Genomic DNA, 21557 nt, shown 5'->3' on the forward strand with positions numbered 1-21557 from the left:
GATCTTTTTCTTTGACGGGTTCTCTGTTCTTTGTCAATTTGAAAAGAACAGGGTGGAGCTGGGACAATAATTCAGATTGTTCTGACCTGGCCCTCACTCTTTCCTCATGAATTCACAGGGAAGAATCACAAGCTTGTCTTGAAAGGCCTTCTTCTCACCAGGGGTAGAGCACCTGAGGTGGAGTGAGAGCAGCTGAGCAGACAGCTGTGAGATTAGGGAGGCTACCGTGGCTCCATGGATAAGTGAAAAAAAGGGGCTCTGCTAGAGGGCAGTTCAGAAGCTGAGACTGAACTCCTGCATTCTAGAGGAGCCTTGGTCTCCAGGAGAGGATATACAGCTGAATTCCTGTGCAGGAGTTCACTAAGCTGAGTTTTGCCTTTGAGCACCCTTTTGCTGGTCCCCTTTCCCCTCTTGGGTCTGTCTGTTTTCTTTGATCTGTTAAATGCTTCATGTGTTTTGTGGAAGTTCATCAACACTTGAACCTTAAGCCTTCTTTTCTGTTATGTGATTATTTTCTCTGAAAGTGCTTTCCCAGGTGTCTGTGAAATGACAATTTTTTTCTTTGCTTACACTAGCCCAACCTACCTGTGAGGGAAATCAGTTTCAGTGTCAGACTGATGGTGAATGTATTCCACAGTCATGGGTTTGTGATGATGAGGAAGACTGTGAAGATGGCTCAGATGAGCATCAACAATGTCGTAAGTATTTTAAGTTTAATGTTGTACTAGCTTTGTGAAATAAGGTCATTTACATAGCACCATATTGAGAACATACACAAACAAGCCTGCTGTAAGTACAGAAGAGTCTCTCTAAAGTGTTTCTAGAAATTAAATAAACTGAAGTCTGAAGTAAGTAAAATACAGAAAATATGTCCAAAAAGACACCTCCAGGTGTTGAAATCTGAAAATTACTGATGTTTCAGTTAATTAAAAAAAGAAAAATTTATAGTGTATATTAGATTTACACTTGATACAAAATTTAGTAGTTTTAAAAACAGTGAAATAGACATAATACTATGATGTCTGCTCTATGCATTGCCTAACAAAATTCACACTGACATCTGAGAACTGTATATAAAAAAACCTGAGAATGATTATTGCACCAAATTATATTGTCTGCATTATTGCATAAGACAGAGTGTTCTGAAGAACTGGTTTCCTGCTACTTCTAGTATTAGAAGTTACTTTAAGCAGTGAGGATAAGATTAATTTATTTTCATTTTGATTCTGTGTATAATTTTTTTATAACTTCTTTAAACTGAACAGCTCTGGAACAACTCACCAACCCCTGGGGAGGTTCAAAGTTTTAAGTCTGGAAGGATTTTGCTCACAGACTTGGTTTGTTCTTTTATATCTTGATACTTGTTCCCACTGAAGATGGAAAAATTTGAATGAAAGTTAACTGCCTTTTGCTCCTCTGTTTCTCTGAGAAGGTGTCAGCACAACTGTTGGTTATGTTTTAACTAAGGAATCTGTAGATACAAAATGCAAAATGAGCAACAACTCTGAGTTTGACTTTTGAACTAGGTCACTGTAAGATTGTTCTCCATGTACTAGTTAATCATGAGTGTTAGTAACTACACAGTGGCACTGTGCTGCTGCCATTTTTGAGTAATCTCCTTGTATTTGTCCTTGTTTTCCAAAGGGACTTTTTATCTCTGTGTTTAGGAAACCTAGAGGAACTTTTCCTCCTTGAAATGTTCAGAATTGTTCCTGAGAAAACTAACTGACAGCTCTGGAAGTTATATGTGCAGAATTAAAATGACGTGTTTTACTTTACTGCCTTGCTCTTGTTTTACCTCATGACCCTAACATCCCAGCAGCTGATCTTACTTTGAGAACACTGCTGGCAGAAGGCATAGAGAGCCCCTGTAGAGCAGCAGATGCCCCGATGCCAGTGTATAGACTGAGATGATGTTGAGATATAGCATGAGTTTGAAGGAAACATTCAGGTAGCAGAAGGAAGGAAAAGTTTGCAGTAAGTTTTCCCTTCACAGATTAAATTAGTTTGCCTAAAAAGAACCTGAAAGTTTAATATAACTGTAGTGGAATCAAGGTGGAATTGAACAGTTTTACGTGATTGCTTTTCACTGACATGTCATGATAAGACTGTCGTAATCATTCTTGATCCTCTGTTACTTGTGAATGTAAACTATTTCTGACTGTTGAGGCCCTGGCTGTATTAGGAAGTGCCTTAACTCCAAGTCTTCTGTGTTTACATTGTGACATTCTGATTGACCAAATTACTTAGTTACTGACAGATTTTGACCTAGTAAATAAAATAATTGAGAAAACTTTAAATCAGTGAGAATTGCTGATTTAATGTTTTAGGCAGAACAATTGTAGGGAGGTAATTTTTGAGCTAGAGGGCAACCCCTTCAAGTGAGAAAAGCAGTGAACTTGCAGACTACAGAAGGCCTCACAGAGCTATCCTATCTGCCATGTGCTTGTCAAATGTTCTTCAATCTCCCTGAAATATCAGTACATGAAAGTGCTGATATTTATGAGAAAGGCGAAGTAGTTAAATAGGAAGAAGGAAAATATTTGTCTTCATAAAAAGTCTTGGTTGATGGAAAAGACTGATGGGGTGCCTCTTTGTTGCAGCGGGAAGGACGTGCTCAAGTGAGCAGTTCACGTGCTCAAACGGACAGTGTATCCCGAGCACGTACTGGTGCGATCGAGTAGAGGACTGCACTGACGGAACAGATGAAAGAGCCTGCCGTGAGTCTTAACTCTTAGCACAAGATCTGGTTTCATCTCATCTCTCTGTGGCATTTTAATAAATTTGTAAGATTAAAGGGCTTGTTGATAGACAGGATGACCACAATATGCTTCTTGTTACAAGAGTTTCATTTCAGATTCTCTTGTGTATTGGAACTGGTGTAGTGATACAGATCCTTTATCGCAGAACTCAAATGCAGACTGCCACCACAGGATCAGGACTTCTTGTTTCTTATCATCTGAAAGATAATTATTACTGCATTGGGAAAAAGTAACCATATTTAATTGGCTTATAGCTTTGGGATACTCAGAACTCACTTTGCCAGATTTTTTCATATTCTTTTTTCATGCTCCTTATGACATCAGTAGTAGTAATAACCTGTTTAGAAAATCAGAATTTGACTCCAAATCACTTCTTTGAGGAACTTTCACCCTTTCAAAGGCATTTGTATTCTAGACTGCAGCTTCCTGTGGAGATGATTTGGTCATATTGTATTCAGACAAGTCGTTTATATTGTGCCAACAGCATACAGATGGACAAGTAGTTTTTTTCAATCTAATTTCCCCAGTTGAGTCTGCCTGACTGGTAACAGTTTCCCTAGATTCTGGCCTAGGCTGAATACTGATGGAAAGGAAAGCTGGCCCCAGAATAGAGACCAGAAATGTTTTTGTCTAATATGTACACAACAGTGTGTAACAACACGTCTGCTCGTTGTTAGTGCTAAGGAAAAGCTTCACACACCCTGAGTGACATCTAAAACGTAAGCTGCTATTTCAGCTGTTAGAACTTAGTGTGCCTTTGGGAAAAAAGACATAACTGTAAACTTCACTCAGAACCAGACCCAGGGTGGGAGGGGAGGAAAAGAGGATAGGATGCTAAGGGATGGATAAGGGAGCAAGAAATAAAGTGTTGTTAATGGCTTAGCCTAGAGGAAAAAAGGGCATATGCACATGCTGTGTAAAGGAAAACTAGAGTATTACATGGTCAGCCAACTGCTAATGTGTTTTATCCCTGACTCACAAGTGACTAAAAGGTACACTATGTAGATTGAAAAGTGATTTAGAACTATATGGTAGTCTGGAATAAAATGTTGCTGAGTCATCCAGTTTGGAATTTATGGTAGACCCACAGTCAGTTCTGAAGTCACCAACACAAATGGCTAAAAGCCAAGATTCCAAGTACCCCATATAATTGCTGGAAGAATATCTTCTCTAGGCTGGTATTTTTTCTCTCACAGTTTAGAGGAAGAGAAGAGATTGGTAACTTAGTTTAATAAATCTATGACACATTAAAAAAAATCCTGAAGAAAAAATATTTGTTTAAAAAATGCTCTATCTGTGATTTTAAAAAGAGGAACTCTCATCTAAGTAAATTAAAAAGGCAGTTAGGAAGGGACCCTCTAAATACATTAACAGTAGCACTCTACTGCTGTGTGGAAACCCAGTCATTGCTGCATCAGCCAGTTGGCCCCGTGACTGTTGTGAAGGCAGCATATTTAGCCCCAGGCAGAGGGACTGCCTCCTATCATTCAACAGCCTCTACTCTGGTTTATTAGGCTATGTGTTGACAGTCCCTCTAAGACAGAAGAATGGCTGTGACTTGGAACACTGAAAGTAGCCGTGTTGGACTAGTTTAAAGAAATGTGACAGTGCTGAAGACAAGAGGATCAAGAAGAATGCAATGACAAGACCCTTGAGGAAGGCTGGTTAATTTTATTGCCTTTTTGCCTTTGCAAGGCCTGGAACTTTAAACAGAAACCATAACATAAGATTAACAGTTTTGTGATTTTATGATGAAGTGTACAATAGAGATTAGTGCAAGTGTTCGATTTTTGCAGCAGATTCTAATACTTGCTTTGAATATTATTTTCCCTACTGTTTAGTCCATTTCCTTTTCCACACAATCTGATATAAACAAATATAAGAGGAATATTATTATTTTAGCTTTTTCATTTGTCATTAGTTTTTCCTTATTTAATAAGTACTAAAAGGTTTCATAAATACAAATGAGACATCCTTGAAAAACAAAAGAAAACACTATTTATAATTGATTCTGTTATTTCATGAAGCACAATAAAATGCAAACATATGTCTATTTACTTATGCCTTGCACTCCCTGATCTGTCTGGAAGCAGATTTAGATTGTAAAGAAGATAAAGTTTTGTTGCCGAATAGGTTACACTATTTAAGAAAGTAGTCAAATGCAAAATGTCACCAATATAAAGAAAATCTGCAATTAAACGTGTAAAAAATAGAACAAAGGAATTCAGAGCCTTAGTCCATTTTACTGCTAATGGGATTAACAGCAAGGGAAAACTGCCCATGCAGAGGCTAAGATAAATATCAGAACAATGTTTCAGCTACAGGTCATTTAATTAGTGCATTGAAGCTGGTTTAATTTCATAAAATTTTGGGGTTTATTTTTCTTTAAATACACATATCAGGCTGTTTTTCTAGCTTTTTAAATAATCAACAGTTAGAAAATATTTTAATTTTAAAACTTTAGAAACATGAAATGGCAGACTGTTTGGGGTAGCAAATACTTTTTACGAGTAAGTAGTCAATACTGGTGTCATTTATCTGTGTTACATGCTTTATTTCTCTCAATTTAAGGTTGAATTCTCTCTCCTACCTCAGCTTCGTAGTTGAAAAATGACAATCCCAGTCCTGTCCATTTTATTTTGCTGTGACTGACAGAATAATGTATCCTTCCTGGATACAGCTCTGGCAGCTGAGCACTGCTCTGAGGCTCTGAGGGAGGAAGGGGAAGTAGGTTAAAGGCACTTGTTGTTTGAGGCTGATGGGCTGAGTGTGAGCCCAGAGACTCTGTATTCTTGATTCTAATTTTCATGTGGAGTTGCTACCACAGGTCAATTGTCTATCCTGTTAATTTTTGCGTCTTGTTTGCTGTGCTAAATAGCTGTTGTGGTCAGGAAGTGGGCAGCCAGCTCTGGGATTAATTTGCGGAGATCAGGGTGAAAGTGAAGGAAGATCAAGAACTGAAGAGGTCATAGAGGATGTAGTCCAAGAAAGAAGAAAAAGGCCATGGCCTTTTTCCTACAGGGAAGTAGCAAAACTGGAGCATGGTAAGAAAGGCGACCAAAGACTGGAGTGTCAGGGCTCAAAATCAGGAACTAGGGCCAGGAATAAGGGGTCTAGTCAGTCTGCCAGCTCTGAAAGCATCTCCGCTATGAACACTGCCTCTTATCACGTAGCTCACAGGATTCTTGGGCTTGGAGTAAGCCCTTCTCCTGGTGTCTCCAATTGGCCGTGACCTGTCTGGGCAGTATTTTGCCCCCTGTGAGGTGGGGACTCATGGCAGTGAGTCAAAGGGATTTAAGTAATTTTATTTTGTAAAACGTTTTGGAGTGTTGCTACAATAAAAAGCACTTATAAGTAGGAAATTGCCATTTATTGTTATTTTTTAATTTGTCCTACTTGTAATATGGATTAGGATTACAGAAGGTTACACTTTCTGACTATGTGACAAAAACCAGCTTCTGCTGAATCAAAAACCATTTGCAACTGCTTCCTGTTGCTGTTTTCGTATGGATTTATTTCCAGCTTGCAGAACAAAAGTATTAGACAGAGAGCAAAATAATGTAGGTTTAGCAAGTCCTGTGACATAGGGTTCAAGCATCTTCCACGTGTCCATGGAAATATGCCATTTCAAAGGGGTTTGCAGCTGTTGCCCCAAAACAGTTACAAGGAACAAGGTGACTCATCTGTCACTTGTGCTGGTATTTGCCAGTTTTTGTTCTGCCACTGAAGTGCTGGCATGCCTGGGGAGACAGATTGTGTAGAAATATTTTGGCTAAGAAAGAGATGCCTGAGAGAAGGGGAGAGAAAAAAGAGCTCCCTTTCTTCCTGAGTATTGGAATGAACATAGGGGAAAATCATTTCCTCCTATTTTCACATATTATCTTCTAGGAATTACAATGACTAGGGAAACATCTTTTCTTTTTAGTTTTCTTTAGAATTATCCATAGGTTCTTGGGAGGAAAAGATAAAGGAAACAATTTCATGTTGGAGGCTCTTGACCATTAAAAGCAAGGTGAAAGAAAACAGTGTTTATATTTTTTCTGTCCCTTCACTTTTCTCTTAATGCCATATTCAGTCTTACACTGTCTCCTTTCACTGTCTCCTCTTGTACAGCTGTATTCTCAGACCTCCTTGGGTGCAAAGCACCTACCTTGTTGTCCTTCTAATTCAGAACCTTATCCTTCCTTTTTAGCTCTTTCTAATTCAATTGTCACCAACCTAGAAAAAAAAGAAGTTCAGTTCCCTGGAAGAGAACCCTTTGAGGTCACTCAAAGCATAGCGACTTTTTCCATGTTCCCCCTACAAGAGAGACAGTATCATCAATTTCTGTGATTGGTGTCAGTTCTTGCATAGCAGTGGGTTTTTACATTCAAATGCATTGATCTTAAATTGGGTGCATGCTGAGAAACTGTAGCTTAAATAAAAAGTCAAATAAAACCTAGGAAATGTTTATTGTGCAAGCTCTAAATGCAATGCCTGATGTAAGACCTTCCCACTTAAATTCAAAATGTCATGATAATCAGTTTCCAGATTTTGTTTGCTAAAGAGCTTTTCATTAAGCTAGATTGTAAAGGTCTTCCGGTTTAGGGAGTTCATCCCATTCCTACCCTCCTCACTGCTAAGGTTCAGATTCTTCTTTTAAGAAGTTTCCATTTAGTGATAGGAGTAGAAGAACTAAGCTCATTCATTGCCGATATTTTCGAAATTTTGGAGAGAAAGAGAGGGAGTTTGAGTTCAGGTTTTTTTGCAGCTGAAGGACAGGCATTCTTTTGTTTTCAGATATCCTAGTAGTGCTATGAAGTTCTGTTTCAGCTTCCTTCAGTCTCTCAGAATCGACACCACAAACACAGTGCCGTAGGTGCATCTTGTGTGTGATTTCCATAGGGGCCTTAGCAGGACATCGTTGGAAAGTGGTTCACCCTCACAGAAGCCAGCCTTTCTTGCTTAATTCTTTCACCTTTGCTACTTCTCACATAAAAATAACCCAGCTACTGTGGAACTGGCCTGATGGCACAGATGCTCCTGAAACCTGCAGTGCATTGGCTACAGCCTTTGGTGTAGCTCACAACTTTGCCATTATTCATGAGGATTAGTTCTTAATGCCCAAAATAATTAAAACCATTTTATTAAAATAATATCCTATAAGGTACAAAGAGTACAATGTACAATGCATAATGCAGTGAAAAATATCTTTCAGATCAGTGAGCAGGCTGTGATCAGAACTATAATTTACTAAGCTTGGTCTTTTGATAGAGGATTGGGAATGGGATTACCTGTACAGAATTTAAAAATTAAAATAATCTCCATTGGGCTTTCCAAAGAATGCTCTTGCTTGGGCAAGTACAATTAAAATAAAGAATCTGTATGCCAAGCGGATTTGAAAAGAATAATTTGTTCACATTTTAGTAAAAAACCCATTTGTTTACATTTTAGTAAGCCACCGATTTAGTCAGGGTGTATGTTTTCAAGTGTCTTCAAAACATCTTTATTTACTGTTCTATTTGGTATTTTTATGGTAATTTGCATTTATACAATACACTAGATTATATAATATAATAAAGATTTTTCCAGGCTGAGGACATTGCCAGGCTTGCTGCTGGAGTGAAGACTTTGACAAAGTTTTCCTTCTTCTAAGGGAGTTTAATATAATCTTGAGAAAATCTTATTACTGACTAGATCCTTAGTTTGCCTGGGCACTCTTGAAGAAGCAGGCAGTTCAAGGCAATGGGTTCAGCTGTCTATTTGCTTGACATTTAGTCCATCAGAAACAGCTTGGAACATCACTGGAGGTATTTCTGTGGCATACAAAGAAAAATGGAGAAAATCACAAAACTGTCCAATATAAATCCGTTAGAAGCTTTTCTGCTTCAGTGCAGTTACGAGCACATACCTTGTATTCTTCTTTTTCTTCCATATGCCCTGTAATACTTACAGTACTCTTGTACTGCCACAGCTATCTCCTCTGGGAACTAACATCAGAAGGCCACAGGTAGAATGTTTTGAATTCCAAGAGTGTGAATGAAATGTGTCTAAGTAAGAACCTGCTCCATCTGCTTTATTAACTCCCAGGGAAGTAAAATGGGATAAGAATTCAAACTGAAAATCTAAAAGGTACAAAATGTAATTTGGCTCTTTCGTGTCTTGAGTTCATTTATCTTCTATGTAGGGACAAAGGCTCAATAAAACTCACTTCTAAACCTAGCAATTATTTGCTTTCATACTTGCCATTTGGCTGAAATAATTAAGTTTTGTGTATATGGCAATGAGCAAAACTGTGAGCTCATGTTCTCCCACCCAGCTCTACCATGTGCCTATGCTTAATTTGTTAGATAGTTGCACTGAACTCACTGACTGCTTGTAAAAAGAAGTGTTTTCAGAATTGGTTTTGTTTCAAATAATCCCTTGTATTGGCCTGTAGGTCATCTACATAAAAAAACCAGAAAAATCATTATTTCTGCAGAATCTGTTTTTTTTCTGAAGGGGAAAGCAAGTAATAAAAAAAGAGGTCCTAACATTGACCATGGAGCTGGAAGTTTAATATCCTTGGCTTATTTAGAACAAGACCCATTAAAACCCTGAAATCTCTGAGTTTGAGAACTCATGACAGTCTAAGAGGACCTAGGAACTGTAAATTTCAGGAATTCCTTTGCTATCTAAACACTTCTATTAAGATCAAGGAAGTGTAAAACTGAGGTATAAATAAATTAAACAAATATTCACTGCTTGCTCTCTTTTTGTGTTGCATCGTTTTTTATCATATTGTAAACTGTAAGGGTTTCAAATCTTTTTGGGATGTGGGAAGGCATCTAATTTTTTCCTTGTTGTTTGTAAGGTTTTGTAGCACCTGCCTAGAGGATATTTTTGAATATCTGTTGAGGAAGACAGTAAACGGATTGTCAGTCAGTACTAGTACAGGAAGTTTTGTATTACCTTTTTGTTTTCCTTTAAATCAAGATATTCTGTTGACACTGGATGTGCATAACCCGTTAGAGTCTAAAATTCATACTGACACTACAGGATTTTTGTTGTAGACTACCCAAGATGCGAACAGTTATCATGTGCAAATGGAGCATGTTTTAATGCAAGCCAGCGATGTGATGGCAAAGTTGATTGCCGAGATTCTTCTGATGAAGCTAATTGCAGTAAGTACCATATGCAGAGTGATCCCAAACAAATAGACCTCCTTTTAGAGTTAAAGACTGTAGTTTTCTGACAGATTTTCTTTATGTCTTTCTGTGATAAAATCTCTTTCAGCACGTGGCTGTAGCAGCACGCAGTTTCAGTGTGCTAACGGAGAATGCATCCCTCGAGCCTTCATCTGTGACCATGATGATGACTGTGGAGACAGGAGCGATGAAAACTCTTGCAGTATGATTTTTTTTTTTTCTTCACTTTCTTTAACTGTTCTGCTAAGAACTGGTTCAAGGAAATAGCAGGAAGTAGATTGCTTGGCTACACAGCCATCAAAAGCTAGTCACTGTTCTACAGTGACTTTTTGTATAGAAAGATCAAAATTGCAGTGCTACTTTGATATACTTCTTTCAGATTTTCTTTGCTGTTAAGTCCCTGGGTGTGTGGTTACTATTTGAATTTTCTGGATTCAGTTACATTTTGCTTCTTAATACATATAGTTTCACTTCTTCATTTGTGAAGTTTCATTCTTCACTTTGTCATTTTCTTAATTTCAGCATGACCCAGAGATAATTCCTTTGCTCTGAAATCTCAATTAGATACAGCATCCTGTTGTTTTTTGTCCAGATTGATTTGACTCCTCTCACATTTTTATTTTCTGATAGATAGAATGAATATTCTAGAATTATTCCTGGTGACTATAATGTACAACTTTGCAGACCGATAACTGTACAGATAGTTGTCCTTGAGATCTTCGTGTGAGGTCTTTAACCTCACCATTTCTGGAAATTTCTTGCTCATTCTTTTTGTCACGATCGGGATGTCCTAAAGAACTGCATCTCCAGCCAGAATCATGGCTGTAGAGTTATCACTTGTGTGAGCTATATAGAAAGGTCCCTCCCTGCTTATAGGATCTAAGTTAGTTTTCTGTTTTGTGTTGCAAGAAGGCCACATGTTATCATTTAGTTGCTCTGTCCTACCAAGGACATCACACCACTATAACTCCGTGCCACCACCCCCACTCCCACACTCCACCCCAAATATTTCTCTTTTATGTCTTTGGTAAAGCCTGTCTTTTGGAGTACCCATAAATGTTTCTGAACTCTTAGTATAGAAGGCTTTGACATAAATGCTCTTTTTTTTTTTAACTCTGAAGGCATACAAATATTTTACCTCCTGATGTCTTGAGTATCCTCATGTCTACTTTCAGGAACCTTGCTAATAAGGTGTTCTGCATCTAGTTGCACAATTAATTGATAAATTTAACCTTCCCTCTAATTACTGTAAAGAGCTAGAGCAAAATAAAGTTCACACCTACAAGTAGAACAAAACAACAGTGTTTGCAATACATACAAGATATGGAACTACCTCAGTTTTTCAGGAGATATTATAAATGACTGTTCATTGCTGAGACAGTATTGCTATTTTTAACCTTTTAGCCACTTAGAACAGTTAGATTTTCTCATGTTTCTTTCCTTAGCTTATGCAACTTGCAGAGGCAACTTTTTCACTTGCCCGAGTGGCCGCTGCATTCATCAGAGCTGGATATGTGATGGAGATGATGACTGTGAAGATAATGAAGATGAAAGAGGATGTGGTACATACTATTATTAACTTCTAATGGTATTTTCAGAGGAAGACCACACTAAGTTACATCTGCATAATTTTGACCAGTCAAGATGTTCTGAATACACTTTATTTGTGTTAAAACCTTAGAATTACATTTTAGTTTTTTCTTCTTTTTTTTACTTATGCAGTTTTTTTACTGTTGTGTGTGTGAGCATTATTGTTGTGATACTGAATATGATGCCAACTAAGTTTAACATATAGCAATATCTCTTTTTTTACTTTTATGTATTGGCTTTTATATTTTGTTTTGGTTTTCCTACCTGTGGAGATTTTTCAGGTCATCTCTAAGGGGACATGAGGCTTCTAATAACCAAAAGCAACTGATTGAAAATGAAAGTAACTCAGTTCCTGCCAAGATTTGTTGTGTGAGAAACAGAAACTTTTTAATGAGTGAATGTTCTTTTTTCATTGGCTTTTTCTATGATGAGCATTATTCTCTGTATCCAAACAGCATTTGTGTGTTTTGAAACTATAAAACTATAGTTCCATTTCTGGTGCAGCAGTTAGTTTAAAGTCAAAAGCTGTTACTGTTTCTAGAAAAACCAGAAAATTAAAAGGATTCATGCATGTGCTGTCTTCACAACTATTGTTTGCATTGTACTTTGAAGGCCAAAGAAAGTATAACAAGGAAGTATAGATGATGTTTCTTTATAGTCTTTCCCAGCTGTGTGCAACAAACAGAAACTGAATATCAAGGAATAGAGAAGTTTAGGGAAGTTATTAGAGAAGAAGATCTAAGTAATATTTGAAACATAATCTTCAATGATTCCTGTTCTTTTCCATAGAAAGTGGTCGTCATGAGTGCTACCCAGGAGAGTGGGCCTGCCCTGGGTCAGGGCATTGCATTCCAATTGGAAAAGTGTGTGATGGGACTGCAGACTGCCCTGAAGGAGAAGATGAAACTAACATCACTGCAGGCAGACATTGCAGTATGTGTTAGAATCAAAAACATACACAGAATAGCAGAAACACCTGTATTTATATCTTTTTATAGTCACCTTTTGTCTCCTAAACAATACTGAAATTTTGGAAGCTTGCTGTTTTCATTGGCACTGTTCTGACTGGATGATCTGAAAGAGGCATATATCCTGCAAAAAACCCCATTCCTTTTGTAAAACAAGTGTCACAAATAAGGATTTTAACTCACTCGCCATACCGTTTTGTTTAAATATCTGTGTTTTTCTCTTCCTGTAAGTGAGAAGGAATATTTTGTACTGATCAGAACACAGGATTGAATCAGTGTATCCTGAGCTTTGGCTAATTCACTTTAAAGATTAGAGTTTTCAAAAATATCTTCACCTGGGATGCCTGGTTCTCCAATTAGCGGTACAGTGGGTTTTCTCTGTTGGAGGCAATGAGCATGCATAGTTCCTGTTAAATTCTTATCAACATTGAATCCCACTGGGAATAAGGACCAGGGTATTTTATGTTTTTAATTTCTAAGAAGATGGAAATTCTTATTAACAAAATCATGCTTTTTGGAATAGGAGTGTTGAAAAAATAATAGAAAATTAAACCTTATTGTAAAAAAGCACTCCTGTTTTGCCCAGTGATTTATTAGTAACAGCAGATATGGACTGCAAAGCAAGGTATTTAACAGAAAAAATTGAGGAAAAGGAAGTTGAGAAAGAAGGAGGTGGGAGTCAGTCAGCAATTGTTTTATAATCATAACTTGTTCACCTCTCACTGAATTGTTTATTAAATAGTAGTACAAGGGAAGGCAGAAGTAGCGAAGGAAAAAAGAATGGAGAGAGAGAGAAGGAAAGGATAAAGAAGCGTTTCTCCATGTACACAATCCAACCAGTATATTCTAGTATATTGGAATAATATAGATATTGTTCTTAATATAACATAGTAGGTTTTCTTCAGTATAAAAGAGTAAATGATGAGGTTATGTGCCAATACATGGAGTTCAAAAATATGTTGTTCACAAGAAGGTCTTGTGGAACAGGGTATGGTGCGTTGCAGATGGCTTCCTCTGTGCACCTTTTTTACTCAGCCCTTACCAGGGATTGTTCATATAAGATTGATGCTTACGCTTTAACTCTGTTCTAAAACCTACTAAAAACAGTACCTGAACTTCTGTCTTCCATGTCCTTGCCTTCATGTATGTAAGCATGTGTGATTTTATGGAACTTTAGACACAGTTTTCTGTGCAGATTTGTTTTAAGAAGCTGTTCTTAAAATTATAAGCTCACTGCATCTTTGTAACTGTTAGCAAGGCAGAAAGCTGTTCTACTGGCAATGTGTGTGTTTCTGAAATCTTTCATTTCCTCTTTAGATATCTCCCGCTGCGCTGCTCTGAGTTGCCAGTATCGCTGTCACTCTTCTCCCTCAGGAGGGACGTGTTATTGCCCTGCAGGATATACAATAAGTGGCAATGACAGTCGCACTTGTATTGGTAAGTGAAGCACAGTGATTACAGGTATCTTACAGTGATTACAGATATCTTGTACCATCTCACAGCTCACTGGGCAAGTTTGGATTCCAGGAAGATGGGTAAATTCTAAATGGGTGGATGTACTGGCAAATAAAAAATTTCAGGAGTCAGCAAAAACAATAAAAATCTTAGTAGTATAATGGCAGCATGGTGACACAGAAACAACCCAGAGAGATATCATAAAGATCTCTTTCACTTAGACCTTAAAGACATAGTGACAGCATGATTAGATTTAAAAAGATTTACTATTGGATGGGTGTTTTATTATCAACATTTTTTACCAGTCTTTTAGTGGTTGGATAGGAAGAGTTTGTTTCTGCCTCACTCATGTGTCTTGTATGCCTGAAGAAACAGTTAATTGTTTGATACTTTTGAAAAGTGGCTGCATGAGAAGACAGTAGAATATTATATTTGAAAATGAAAAGGGTGCTTTTCCTTTGGAAAGGCTGTATCTTCTATGGGATTTCAGTATATACATGATTTACATGAAAATGAAGACTATTTACAAGAGTGTAAAGGTAAGTCAGGTATTTTGGTCTTGCGTTTCTATTCTGTAGCTGCTGTAACTTGGTAGTACAAATGATTTCTCTCAATAGCTGGAAATAGGGTAACTTCAGAATCATGAAGGTTAGCACTGCCTAATAAAAGAAATGGGGTAAATACCTCTTATGGCTTTGCAACCCGAGCTATGGTGTTTGTGCTCTTAAAAGTATTCCAGATGCTCAGCCTCTAATGAGATTTTTGTATTTTGGGGAATACTGAGTGACCTAGGGCTGTATAAGCTGCAGTGGTAGAATAGTTGCTCTTTATAGAGACAAAGTAGTAAGGCATAAAATTTCCTCCATTCTTTCACTCTTATGTGGGAAGTATATGAGAGACACATTCCCAAAGCAGGTGCAGTCTCAGGGAGTCTTCTGTTTTTCTTTTACTGCTATGTACACTCAGCTATCTGATTCTGGCTTGTGAATCTCAGTCAATGTATTTTGGTTTGCTGAGATCTAGGCATGTATTTGTATTCGCAGCAAAACTTGGCATGGAGGAATGGCTGATGATCAGTAGTGTATAATTCCAGATCGTAATTTAAATCAAAATTATCAGTTTAAAGCCAGAAGAATGAAACTATAGTGTTAATGAAGAGTATTACTTTTTGAAACCATAATCTTTTCAATTTGTCTTCATTTGGTTCTGGATCACTATAGATTGAAGGTTTTTAACACGTGGAAGCTGGAAAGCTATGGAGGACAACATTTTTTCAGTATCAAAAAGTACTATCCAGGAAATATTTAATTTTCACTTATGTGTTAATTAGTATTTAAAACCAGAAGTTCAAATAGGAAGCACATTAAAGATCTCATTTTCACCTTTTTTTGGCTTAACAGTAGAATTACCAGTTTCCAGCAATGTTACATAGTGATTCTATTCAGATTTTCAAGTGAAGGAGGTCAGACTTTTAATGTCAAAACCACGTGTTAAGTATTTTCAGAAATCTGGGTTTAAATAACCACTCTTAGGATGAAACACTAGACAGTGCTCACATCGGAAAACCTTTTTTTTTTCTTTATGAAAGTAATTTACATTTAAAAATCCTTGCTTTGAAAAAATGACTAGCTGAATATTTCACAACTTTAAATGTAAAAGATTCTGCAGCAACCCTGTAAATTCCTTGTAGAGCACATCTGTAAGTTCTTACTGGGTCATCTTAGCTGTGCACTCTACCCATATGGTATTTTGCATGTCAAAATTAACTTCTTTGTACTTTTTGCTGTCTGATTCTGGTCCACAGCCAGCTTTTAATTGTAAATCAGACACCTGCTAGCATGGTACCTGAGCTAATAAACACTGCCTTCTAGCAGGACTTACTGGCCTGAGCACTGCACTAACATGGTAGTTACTCACCTTCAGAGTGGGCTTAAATCCTACCAAGTGTGTGTGTGTGTGCAAAGTGTAGAGATCTGTTGCAGGAAGAGTACTGCATAGACATGTTTTGTATTCTGAAAAGTAGACAATGATTTCCCTTCCAATGGTTTTTCCTCTTCTCCTGACAGGTGTGGTTTGGGGTTGGTTGGTTGGTGGTTTGTTTTTTTTTCAGAAGGGCAAGGGTGCAGGTAGGTTCTCAGGCAGAAAACATCAGGGTTTTTTAATCCAGAAATAAAAACATTAAAACATTGTGGGAAAACGTACAAAATATCTTCTTCCGTGCTATTGTTCTGCAAACAGATATAAAGCAAGCAGAGAGGACAAACTTGCAGCTTCCTAATTATGACATCTGTTTTATACAAAGCATTGTTTATAAATATGCCTTATTCACTTGGCAGATTTTGATGACTGTAAAATGTGGGGTGTCTGTGACCAGCTGTGTGAAGATCGTGTTGGACATCACCAGTGTCACTGTGTGGAAGGTTATTTCCTAGAGCATCATCGGCATTGTCGGGCAAACACTTCAGGTTAGTGCAGAGCACTTCAAGTCTCTTGATGTTGTTGAGCCAATAGATAGATAGAGAAATAGATAGGTAAAATGTGGCAGTTTCCATGGCTTTGCCATACAACTGTGTTTGATTTTAACTTAACTCTGCCCTTAAGGACTTACAGTCAGGGCAGCATTCCGAATATCAGCAAATATCAAAACTCTGCATATAGTGGCATCTGCAGTTTTGTGGAGCTGACTGCCTCATCAGGGCTGCTTCTCCCCAGATCAACAAATGTCTTCTAGGCTCCATTGCTTTCTCAACACTCCTGACTTCTGCAGAGTCGGGAAATCATTGCCAGAGCCCACCTGAACTAAGAAAATCTTGTTCCTGTGGAGACAGTTTGCTGACATGCTCCCTATGGAACTTAGTGTGATCAAGAAATCAGGAAACCTTGCTTTTAATAGAACTGTGCCAGAAGGTGGTTTTGCTGAATGGTGAGATAAAGCACTTGCCTGTGAGAGAAGCCATGCTCTTGGCTTCAAGTGTTCCAGAGTCTGAACTTGGCAAGAACTTTTGCCTCTCAGAGTGTGGTTCCTCATCAGCTGTAAGCAGCTGCTCCTGACCTCCTACTCTGCTCTGAAAGCAGGCCCTGGGAAACCCTTCCTTTTGGAGATGTAATGTCCTAACAGGCTTTTGTGTGAGGCAGGTGTTCCTGCCTGCAGGAAATCAGTGGGAAGCTGAGTCTCTGATTGGCAGAGCTGATTAGCAGTCTTGCTTCTTAGAAAACCATGAACTGCTCAGTTCCCTCCTCCTTTTTACTTCAGCCGCATCTGCAGAGCAATCATCTCACAATTTTCTTACTACGATTGTCCTCAAAGAAAAATGAGCTTTTTGAGGTAATGAATTATGTCTGTGTTAAAACATGCATATGCCTGGATCTGGAATGATTGTTCTACTTGCAGAAAAATCCAGTATGTTTCACAAAAAGCTTTCCATTCAAATTAGTGTCTTTTGGGCCAGTGTGTTGAGTTTCTATCTTATTAATGGGAGAATTTCATACTTGCTCTAAATCAGTTTCACTGGATTCATTTTAGCTTTAGTAGATAGAAATGGTCTTTTAGCATTTAGATGCACAAGGGTTTTATAAAAGTTTTACCTTGTAGGGCTTTGAATACATGTTCCAGCCTGATTTTCTCCAAGTGTAGAAACCAAAGGCAAATCACAGGAAGCTAGCACTCACATAGAAACATTTATACTGATGGTAGTCTGAGCATCCATTTAGACCTTTGTGTCCAGTGTGTATGAACCAGTATGTGTATATTTCAATGCCCCTTTGCAAAGTACCATGGCTGCAGAATAGTCATATATTTGTCACCCTTGCTTTCAGCTGGTGTTGCATCCATTATTTTTTCCAATGGCCGTGATTTACTGATTGGAGATCTTCATGGAAGAAATTTTCGTACTTTGGTGCAGTCACAGAACCGTGGAGTTGCAGTTGGAGTGGACTTTCACTTTTACCTGCGCAGAATCTTTTGGACTGATACGGTGCAAAATAAGGTAGGTAGAAATTTCAAGAAGGATATATTTCTGTGTATCTGGAAATAGAGAGCTGCAAGAGGCAGAATGTGTTGATAGGCCCTCATTTTTGAGAGCCAAAGCTGGCTGTATTTTTGTTTTCTAACAAAAAAGCTCCTTCAAATGTTTTATGTTAATGACTGCATTTTTTCAACTATACTATTACATGTGACATATTAAACAAAGAATCCTATTATATGGGAATGTCTTGAGCAACTTTTAATTTTACTGGAGACAGAGTCCAAAAAACTAATTAAGAGAAATAGTAGACATTCTTTCAAAACTGAACAAATTTTTCTTGGTAATTTTTTGAAACATGATCATTTAAAATGTAAAACCTGTGTGCCTTCCAAGATGATAAAAATCAGATTTCTTCATATACTTCAAATGGCACTGTAATTGAGCTTAGATAACAAATATTGACAGTATTTTGGGTAATGAGCCAATATTGTGTTACCTTTTTTTTTTTTTTTAAGAGAAATTATTTTAGCTTCAAGAGCTAAAACAATAGTAGAGCAGAGCAACTTGAAAAAAAACAATCTGGAGAGTCCTGTGGAAGTTGGTTGTCACCCTTGTTCTTTTTCTCTATACATAACTTATGGAAACCCAAGAAGTCCTAGGTCAAATGCTGAAACTCCACAATTTTCCTCTCCATGTTGATTGTCATGCAGAGTGAAGGAGGATTCATGACCTAGCTCATGCTGACATTATTAGTGGATCAATTTGGTGTCACTGTCATTATTCTGAATCCATGCATAAGAAGTGTAGTAAAAACTATGGTTTCTACTACAGTGCCATGCTGGTTCTGTTGGAAGGCACACAAACTCCACGGCTCTCAAGTAGGACAAGATTTGTATGCACAATTTTTGACTTGTTCACAATTTTGGCATTTTTATTTTCACTGTTGTAGGTTCCCATTGCTGCAGTTATGTTGTCAGTGGCTGAATTAAGTCAGGGTCAAATCTGCATTTTTATGAGACAGGAGATTTATACTGTCTCTCTGTTAAAAGGTATAAAGAGAAGATAATTTGGGGTTTCTCACTGTACACCCCAGATGGCCAGGACTGCCTTTTGTCTGCCCCAAAATAGTTTAATCCTAATTAATTAATTATGATTAATTAATTTAATTAAGTCCAAGCTAGTATATCCAGATGAAAACAATGACATTTAGAATTTTCTTAAATGGTGAATATTTCCACCTAGTGTCTTAAAATAATAACATTATTAGGGCGTTTTTGGTTGCCCTTTTGTAAGATTAAGATGTAAACTAAGCCAGAAAATTGTGGGTTATGTTTTGTGTCATCTTTATCTCATTTAGTGTACTGCCTGATAACCTAGTGCCCATAAGCTCTTTCATCAACAGGGTTTCCAAAGAACAGAATAGACTGTCAAGTGGCTGTCTAGATTATTGTTACCTGGATCTGAAGAATATTTTAAATGATACTATTTCAGCTCTTATTTTCCGTGCATATATTTACTTGTGGTAATCTGTGTTTTTATTTAAATACATTCCAAACCTCATACTGTTGTTTCAAAAAAATAATGATTTCTAGCTTTTCATATTACCCAGTGTTATAATCACATGATTACTGGATTTGTAACACTGTGTTTGGACTGTTTGCTTCATGTATCTCTTAGCTTGCTGGTAAAATAACAACACTATTTCTTCTTGAGCGTGATGCTGTTAAAATTAGCCTTAGGGAAAGGAGACCACAAGCTGAGACTTCTCCTTCCTGTCAGGACAGAGAGTTTTCCCTTTCTTTCTGCATTTTGCAATTTCCCCTTAATGGTCAGTGTAGTAAGAGCTCCCCCTCTTGTTGCTAGTCACTGCTGAGAGTTTTGCTAAAGCATGATCATTTGTTGTCAGTCAGTGAAAATACTGTGTTTTTCTTGGTTCCACGAAAGTAAGATGCACTTTCCTCATAGTTTTTTTTTTTTGGTGGTTTGTTTTTTGGTTTTGTTTTAAATCCAGTAATTAAGTCACGTTTGCTAAAGCACAAGGCTGCTTTAGTCTGTTACCTTGTCCATTTTGCAGAAATGCTAGTTGAAGGCAAGTTTCCTGTAATTCTTGCATTGTTTTCCAAATTTTTGCAAAAAACTCTAAGCTAAAGGGTAGCTTAGTGGGTAACTTGGTTGTAGGTGGTGGCCAGTTGTGGATCTGTGCTCAATGTGATGATAAAGGACAAGTACCATGTGCCTTGTCTTCAGCAAAATGTCATGCGGGCACTGACAATATTTGTATTGTTTTCAGGTTTTTTCTATTAATATTGATGGCTCTGATTTCCAAGAAGTATTAAATGTTTCGGTTGACACACCTGAAAACCTAGCAGTGGATTGGGTTAACAATAAACTATACGTGGTTGAGACCAGCGTGAACAGAATAGATATGGTTAACTTGGATGGAACAAACCGTGTGACTCTTATTGCTGAAAATCTTGGAAATCCGAGAGGAATAGCACTTGATCCAACTGTTGGGTAAGTGATTACTTACCAGGTAACGGTGAAGAATGTCAGAAATTCCTTTATTACCCATGCAAAAGGAGGACAACTAAGAAACAGCAAAATGATCTTTTTAGAATCAGATATAGAATATTTTAAACATTTGTATTGCATCCTAACCTATTCTGCATCTTAAGTTATGAGAGAGCTCTGCACTGCTTTTATTGCCAGTGTGTGGAATCTGTTTCATGGCTGGAGTCGTATGTGCCCAAGCAGCGCTGAAAATGGGAACTGTGGAATTGCCCTGCAGAGGAGCAGGAATTATCCTCCGAGATTTCTATTGTAATACCATCCATAGACCTCCAACTATCTGAAATAAAGAGGTGCAATGAAGCCAGGAAAGTTAGAGTCTCCTAACCCATGCACTTCAAAAGTGTATGTGAGCCATGAAAACGTGGATCCTCAGAGAATGGGAAGAGGAATTTCATGTGACTTGTAGTCTGGGCTGCTGCTTTCATAATACATCTATTTGGTTCATTTCTGGCAGTAAACTGAAGTATGTAATTTAATAAGGAAACAAACAGTATTTCTGAGGTCTTTGGGGTGAAAGCATGTTTATTTCTGGATATATTCTGTAAAAGAAAATGCAAATTACCTTCTTGTGTAGAAGGTACAAAGTATGTTTTCATAGTATCCCAGCTCTGTCCTGAAAGGGTGCTGGTTTTGAATTCCATGTGAAATGTTGGGGTTTCTTTGAAAATCTTCAGGAAATATGTGACACTTTTTTTTTCTTTTTTCCCCTTTCTTTCTATAGTTACCTGTTTTTCTCAGACTGGGACAGTCTTTCTGGTGATCCTAAAGTGGAGAGGGCCTTCATGGATGGCACAAATCGTCAGGATTTGATAAAAACAAAATTAGGCTGGCCTGCTGGAATAACCTTGGATATTGTGTCAAAGAGACTTTACTGGGTTGACAGCCGGTTTGATTACATTGAGACTGTAACTTATGATGGACTTCAAAGGTAGGAGAAATATTATTTCTTGGAGGTTACAGATATACTGATCATTTTGTATCCAGTTCAAAGAAAGATTTGTCTAACAAAATGATATACACAAAGGATGAAATTTACAACATAATAAATGTGATGCACCTTCATCTCTATGGTGTTATGCT

General features: G+C 37.6%; 1 protein-coding gene across 1 annotated transcript in view; it reads left to right on the forward strand.

The window, feature by feature from the left end:
- The window catches only part of LRP2 (LDL receptor related protein 2), a 118203-nt gene that overhangs the window by 19287 nt on the left and 77359 nt on the right, over nucleotides 1-21557 (forward strand). Inside the window, exons 3-13 of the mRNA XM_050340004.1 lie at nucleotides 576-698; nucleotides 2604-2720; nucleotides 9794-9904; nucleotides 10017-10130; nucleotides 11374-11490; nucleotides 12308-12451; nucleotides 13804-13923; nucleotides 16278-16406; nucleotides 17758-17927; nucleotides 20197-20420; nucleotides 21199-21405. Of these exons, the coding sequence (XP_050195961.1) occupies nucleotides 576-698; nucleotides 2604-2720; nucleotides 9794-9904; nucleotides 10017-10130; nucleotides 11374-11490; nucleotides 12308-12451; nucleotides 13804-13923; nucleotides 16278-16406; nucleotides 17758-17927; nucleotides 20197-20420; nucleotides 21199-21405 (1576 nt within the window). The remainder of the gene's footprint in view (nucleotides 1-575; nucleotides 699-2603; nucleotides 2721-9793; nucleotides 9905-10016; nucleotides 10131-11373; nucleotides 11491-12307; nucleotides 12452-13803; nucleotides 13924-16277; nucleotides 16407-17757; nucleotides 17928-20196; nucleotides 20421-21198; nucleotides 21406-21557) is intronic.

The sequence above is a fragment of the Myiozetetes cayanensis genome, unplaced genomic scaffold (genome assembly GCF_022539395.1).
Source record: "Myiozetetes cayanensis isolate MyiCay16 unplaced genomic scaffold, myiCay2020 scf9, whole genome shotgun sequence".
In the NCBI taxonomy this organism is placed as follows: Eukaryota; Metazoa; Chordata; class Aves; order Passeriformes; family Tyrannidae; genus Myiozetetes; species Myiozetetes cayanensis.